We start from the raw sequence: 7,662 nt of genomic DNA on the forward strand, positions 1-7,662 counted from the left end.
AAATATTTATCAATGGATTTTTTCTTTGTGTAAAATAGCAGAAACCTTGCTGCATTAAAGCAGTTCAAATGTATAAAAAGTACAAAGCGCCAAAAGTTTCTTCCAGTAAAGAGGGCAAATAAATTTTTTGGATTTGGATAAAATGCTGAAGATATATGAATGTTTATGTTTAAACAGACATTAGAAGAAAAAAAAGACTATAAAACTCAAGTTCAAAAATTTTGAATGCCTATAAAAAAATGTAATTAAGTTTTAAGGGACACTAAAGACAAATAAGACTTGCTTTTTTTTAAGTTTAAGTTTTGTTGACCTAATTAAGTCCAAATAATTAAAAAGAATACTGAAAATGAGTTCGGGAATTAAATTTTTTATTGATCACATGCTACAAATAATGTGACTAAAAATTTTATAACTTCTGCACTGTTTTTTGTGTCAAAAAAGTTGGCAGAGATTAGAAATAGGAAATGGCCCAAGAAATGGAAGGGTTAAGGTCATGGTTTCTGATCTTTTTATACACTACCCTAATTTTTTATAAAAAAATTGTAATGATTTCACAATTTTTATAAATACTTTCCTGATATTGTAATTTATATACATGGCTACCAAAAATAATAAGCATATATTATTATTATAATATATCTATGAATAGATATTAAAAGTGAGATGTAGATAGTTGACCGTAGATTAATGCTTGAAGAAGTTTGTCGAGGGTGCGGTCAGAAAAGAACAACATAAATAAACAAAACCATATTTATTTATGGTTTATTAATAAATAAATATGGTTTTGTTTATTTATGTTGTTCTTTTCTGACTGCACCCCTCGACAAACTTCTTCAAACATATTAAAAGTATTTTTTAATAAACACAATTCTAATTTTACAAACGATAAAAGCAAAACTAACCAAAATAAATAATTCTTCTGTACTCTCTATAAAAGGGTAAAGTCAAAAAATGACTTATTTCTATTGATTCATAAAAACAAATAAGCATAGTTAATTGGATTCAAATCAGTGTACTTTAGTTATCGAATGGTTCATAAAAATTAAAACACACACCATGCATTCTAAAAATAAAGAGACCTCTATATAGTTCAGTACCACCAGAACATTAGATCCCTGCACATCAGTGGTTCCCAACCAGTTCAGTGAAATAATTTAAGAATTATTTTGTCATTCCACATCTGCTCAACACGTATTTGAACCTTACAGGCTCATATTTTCTCCAGTTTTACATAGGTATCCTAGTCTTTTTTAGCTTTTGCTGAAAAGATCACACTTGACACGACTATTTATATCAGATAATCAAGTAGGGACTTTGCTATTTTCCTACCAGTATCAAGAGCTAAAACAGTACATCCTTCAAGTTCCATAGATTGGTACATCATGTTTAGGTGTGGGAGAAGTGGAACTGATTATCAACTTCGTTTTGAATTATACTTTCAAAACTAAGGTACATTTAATTTTTAACCGAAGTGGTTATTCAACTTTAATTTTAAACTAAGTAGTTTCTGAAATCTAGAGGGGACAAATATTGCAGTCAAATTAAGACACCTACCACTAAAATAAAAAAAAACTACAGTGACCTATTTTATATAGTTAGTGGCACCAGTACATTACCTGTAAAGTCTTTCACATTTGTGCATCAGGTTTGGGATTGAGAGAATAGTTATGACAAAATTAGTGTTTTATCAGTTTTTTCATATATATCTCACAATTATTGTATTCAGTAAAATAAGTACAATATAAATTTTTAAAACATTTAAATTTCCAAATACAGTGGTTTAGAAACAAAAACTGAATTCTAGTTTTTTTTCTTACTCATCCACTCCCTCTTCTAATCTGGCTGGATTATGTAGAGTTGTGTATAAGAGTTAGATTATGAAATTAAAACCAAGGTTCGAGATGAGTTATAACTTACTTGGCAGTTCAACGTACCGCTTAATACCTTTATACTATACACAGAATTTATATACCATATTTTGCAGGTAGGAATTTCCATGCCTCATCCAGCTCAATCTCAATTCCAAGTACATATTTGTTTCAGACACTTAAGAGGGGGTTACATCAACTGTTTTATCTTCTTTAACACTACCATCATTTTTTAAAAAATTTTATTCACTAATGAAATTTTAGATTTTCTTTGCAATAGTAAAAGGACGTAGTGAAGTTGGTCCCCATCACCAATAAACTTTACCAGTTTGATTATTCACGATAATTTCATGAACTCTTAGGGGTCGCCAACAGAACTCCCAAAAACAACTAAGCTAAGATTTCTAACAATAATCCTTAATATAAGTTGATAGCTAAAGTTATAGGTTGTCAAAGTTGCACAAAATGGGTAGTTGTCACGCGTACCTTTGAATGGTATTATATATGTTCTAAGCAACAGAACCATTTCTGTATATAAGAGAACTCTAGAATTCTTAGGAGGGCTCTCAAAACTAAAAAAATTAGAGGATGGGGGCAACTTCACAGAGGTAATAGTAAAGTCTTTGTTTGAATAATGGTTTAACGTATCAATATTCTCAGAATTCGGTACTGAAAATGAAATAAGAACATTACTGTAATATCCATGAACTGAAGACGAGCTATAGAATAGCACTATGGCTAAATATTTTATAACACCATAAGTCCAATAAAAAAAACCTAGTCCTTACAAATTTGTACTTATAACATTTTTAAAAAAATCATAATAAACTTCCTAGTACTAATAATAAAACAGTTTTTTAATTTATCATTCACCTCCAGCTAAATTTACAAAATGTGAGCATACCTTATATCAAACTAATAAAATTGTATTGTTTTTTTCTTTGAAATAACCAATGAATGAAAATAAAAATTTAAACTATGGTAGTAGAGGTGTGAGGACAGGACAAAGGAATAAATTTAACTTCAGAATGTCCTATTTAGTGTAAAACAATTATATTTTATTATTTAAAATGTTTTAAGACCTAGAGTTAGGCCCCCTCCTTCTACCGTAAGTCTGTACAACGTTGACAAAGCGTCTGTTGTATTGGATACGCCTTTTAGCACGTCCAGTCTTCTTCTTTTTCTTCTCCATTTTTTCAACCTGCGAATATGATAAAACACTTTTAGAGATAAGTCTTAACAGTGATAATTCTTAAATTATTAGAATTATAACTATTTCATAATGACTTAGACATAACTGATTATTAAATTTTTTTTTTACCATTTCCTTAATTTAAAATATACTAACTTCCATTTAAGATGGCTTAAGGGCAAGATTTTAGGTGAACCAAAAAATATATCGATGGCAACACTGGACAGAAGAAATCAGTATTACCTAACATATTCGTTAAGGTTTACAAGTGATGATACTGTTAACCCAGAGTGGTTTATCTGATCGAATATATTATGGTAGAAATGTTCAACATATCTCATGCAAGTGTCTCAAATTATTTGGGGGGGAGCGAGATGTTTATCGAAGCGATATATGGGTTCCTCACAATTTGACAGAAAAGAATTTATTGGACCACTTGAAAACACAAATTGAAAAATTTTAATTCACTCGAGGACTGTAAAATGCACATAGAGTTCATTGAGCAAAAATCTGAGAAGTTCTGGGAGGACAGAATTAAAACATTACCTTAAAGATGGCAACATGTAATAGATCAAAATGGGTCATAAATAATTGATTAAGAATATTTACAAGAATCTGAAGTTTTTATTGATATCACCAGTAAAAAACACTACAAACTTATTTTACAACCCAATAGTTCACAAATAGCATATGGACAATACAAACAGATGAGGAATGGATTTTTAGGAATTCTCTTGATAATTAGTGTTGAAGAAAATATATTAAATATACGATTTTCGTTTTTAAACTGACTCTTAATTAATGAAGTTATCTTTTAAAACCATTCCCTGATAAGAATCCATTCCTAAAATTTATTATATTTTTTAATAAAAATAAAATTTTTGTTCATTTCGAGGATGAGACCTGTATTTAATCTAAGTATCCCAATCAGTATCAAAAAGTGACTGGAGTTGCAAGACTAAGTTTAATATAGCACTTAATTATGTTTAAAATATTAAAAAAGAAGTGAATAAATATCACATTCAATTTTAAATTTAGTGCATGTATCATATAGTTGACATGTTAATACTAAGAATTTAGTTTTGAAGTACACAATTATGTTCAAATTAATTTATTATTCGATAAATAGCAATGGTAAGTATAAAATACAGCTTAAAACAACAAAATTAATTGGTGAGATGGTTTAGAAGATTAAGAACTTATACAAATAATCTGAATCCACATTAACAATTTGATGGTGTTGATGATGAGCAATGGAAAATACAAACATACAAAAGCTTCAGTCAGTTTAATTATACCTGTATCGCCAATTCAAGATGTTATTTACTTAAGCAGAGAGAGATGGAGTAATAATTATATTATGATTCAAATAATGTTTAAAGAAATGTTAATATTAGTTCTGATATATCTCATTTAAGTTAACATTTACACTGTAGCTGGGGTATCAGTGATAATCACCCGAGCCATTATTACATTGAAGTACAGCAAGGATTTTTAATGAGTGAGTGAAAATGATTCTTCTTTTTGGAACTACAACTCATGGTGAGCAAGGGCACTTGGTGCATTGGGGGAGCCAAGTTTATTGTTTATGTACATTTCATTCAACTGTATTTACATAGCATTCCCTTTTTCAAAATAAAAGAATCTTAATTGGCACAAATATAATCTTCATGAGCTCAATAGGAATTTGATTAGTAAGGGAATATCCATATAACACAATTTAAATCGAGAATCCTTTCAAAGATACAAATCTTAATGGTAAAGTTAAGGGAATCCGAAGGTTTAATGATGATACCACTAATTTCTGGCTACAAACATCTATCCAATGACGTTTCTCCAAATAAAAATCTGCCAAATCAATATTGATGCAATACTCCCACCTATGCATTGTTCTACCTCTAAAAAGTCCAGTGTTATTAACATTTTAGAGGTCTGCTAGCCACAAAGTCTTACAAGCCTATCATGCTGGCTGAATGATTAAATGAATTATATTCGCTGGCCATAATTCCCTCAATTCAACATAATGTAGCCCATTAAATTATCCAGTTCACTCACCTTTTTTTGCCCAAATAACTGTCAAACGTCCCAAATAAATATCATAATACTTAATTTTTAAGAGAGAAATTTTTTACTTAAGAGCAGTGGGAAGGATGATAGTTTTGTAAATTCTAAGTGTTTAGTTTCAGGCAAAGACTAGAGCTAGGGAAATTCCGAAATTGAAAAATAACAAGCATTTCATGCTTTTATTTCCTCATCAATTCTATTTTTTCCTGATGATTAATGTATCTAATCTAAGTATCCCAATCAGTATCAACAAGTGATTGGAGTTGCAAGACCAGATTTTATTTAGCACATCTTCAAACTTTAACACCTGAAAGTGAACAACACTGACAGATTAAATCCATGTGCTCGATGATTTTATCTTAAAGTTTACATTAACACATAATTTAGTACAAGGACACATAACTTCTGACAAAAAATCTTGGCTGATTATATAAGTTACATGATACGGAGACTTTATATATTATTCCATAATCTATTTATTAAGTTAAGGGCTCCTTACCGACAAGCAGATCATTATTTAGAATAAAAGGCAGAATTTAAAAAAAATAATAAGAGACAGCAAGAGGCATACATTAAGACTTAAACATTAATGAATGAAAATTGACTTTTAAAAATCAATTTAACTAATAATAATTTGCAGAAATATCCAAATCTTATAAACAATAAATGATATACACTATCAAAATAATAAACTATTATTTCAATAGTGTATAAAACACTATCAGTATAGAACTGATATGTTTAACAAGAAACTATTATATTAATGAAAGCAGAATTAAAAAAAAAAAAAAAAAAAAGATACCTTTGGAGTTTGACCCTTCACTTTACCAGCTCTAGCCAGTGAACCGTGGACTTTACCTGTAAAAATAAGAAGTTAAGAGTGATTAAAAAATAATTTAATACACGTAACTATAGAAAGATTATAAATGATCAATGTATCTAATCTAAGTATCCCAATCAGTATCAACAAGTGATTGGAGTTGCAAGACCAGATTTTATTTAGCACACGTTTATACTTTATTAACTGAGTGTGACAACACAAACAGATTAAATTCATGTGCTCAATTTAATCTCCCAGTTTACATCAACACATACTTTAGAAGGACACAAAGGTTCTGACTTTAATTGTATTAATTGACAGAGATTCTGGTGGATAACATAATGTTATTGCATACAAACATATATTACAGACTAGTCTGCTTGTGATAAAATAAATCCATGGACCCTGGCAAGCAGATTAGTTTTGAGAATTAGAGAAAGACCTTTAACAATTAAATAAGAAACATGAATAGACGATTCACATTTTTCTGAAAATATATTTTCCAAAAATTGTAAGAATCAACTAGAAACTACCTCTGAATCATATGAGCTGAGTAGGGTTGTTTTCTAGGTAGAACGATACTATAAAAGTGGAACTGAATTTCAGACAAAATTTTATCAATGGTTTATCAGGTTTTGAGAACCTCTAAAGCTCCTCAAAACTGTGGTAGAGGGTTAAAAATTTGTATGCGAATAGAATTTGTGTTAAAAAATGTATTTTAAAAGTATCAACTGTTTTCTCCCAATCTGCAATGTGTTTGGTGGGTTTTTAAGTTCTTGCATACCTCTAGACTCATTTTAAATAGAGTTGTTGAAAATTGAAAACTAAATAGACAATTTTTATATGGTCAGTTATCCTAGGAGTCCGATTAAAATATAGCATTAAAAAGTTGGAGTTGGTTTTAATATGTTCACTTGATGCGATATCTTTTTTACAAATTTTTTTTTTGCACCAAAAGGATTCCTACATTCTTCAAACTTAGACATACTGACAATAGAACTTTTGTCTAATGAGGTTTTGTTGTTTTTTTACCATCGGTATAAATTTTTTTGCCTGGTGGTAATTTCAAGTCATTAGAAAATAAAATCCAGAATAAAATTTATAAATTTATAATCCATCAAAGATGTGACAAAATGACATAGGGTCAAAACTGTAAATCATTTTGAATTACCCATCAATTTTGAAGAACTAGTAATTTATAGATTAATCTTTTAAGTTTTGTGATCACACTTTTTTCATGATCAGTAGAGTATACCCCATCTATCTTAAGGCAAGCTAAAATCGGTTCATGGTTAGCAAAAATGAAAACATTAGAGCTAGGATTTAGTTTGATAAGTAATTAGGGACCAGAATAGTTAAAAACTTAATCGATCACTTTTAACTTAAATCGATAAGTAATAAAGGATCAGGATAGTTTAAGAAAACTTTTATGATCACTTTTCTATAAAATTATGTTTTTTGACTTAGTGAGGATTTAATTTGCAAAATAATTACGGACCACAGTAGTTACAGAAAAAAAATCACCATTTGAAATAAATAGAAACAAAATTTCTAATCAATATAGTTGATGATGTAACAATATGATACACTAAAAACAGCTCATTGACAAACTAGGCTAGTAACTTATACAATTTACAAAATTTAACTTGCAAATTTATTTGTTTAATTGAAGAAAAAAAATCCTTAAAACAATAATTTCAATTATCAACGCATATATA

General features: G+C 29.0%; 1 protein-coding gene across 1 annotated transcript in view; it reads right to left on the reverse strand.

Annotated features, from left to right (window-relative positions):
- Positions 1-2,899: 2,899 nt before the first annotated feature.
- RpS30 (ribosomal protein S30) overlaps positions 2,900-7,662 on the reverse strand; it is a 7,217-nt gene continuing 2,454 nt past the window's right edge. The window contains exons 4-5 of the mRNA XM_014432056.1: positions 5,927-5,982; positions 2,900-3,069 (exon numbers count right to left, since the gene is read on the reverse strand). Coding sequence (XP_014287542.1) covers positions 2,944-3,069; positions 5,927-5,982 — 182 coding nt within the window. The 3' untranslated portion in view covers positions 2,900-2,943. The remainder of the gene's footprint in view (positions 3,070-5,926; positions 5,983-7,662) is intronic.

Source organism: Halyomorpha halys, unplaced genomic scaffold, assembly GCF_000696795.3.
Source record: "Halyomorpha halys isolate HHAL.00 unplaced genomic scaffold, Hhal_1.1 Scaffold1023.1, whole genome shotgun sequence".
Lineage (NCBI taxonomy): Eukaryota > Metazoa > Arthropoda > Insecta > Hemiptera > Pentatomidae > Halyomorpha > Halyomorpha halys.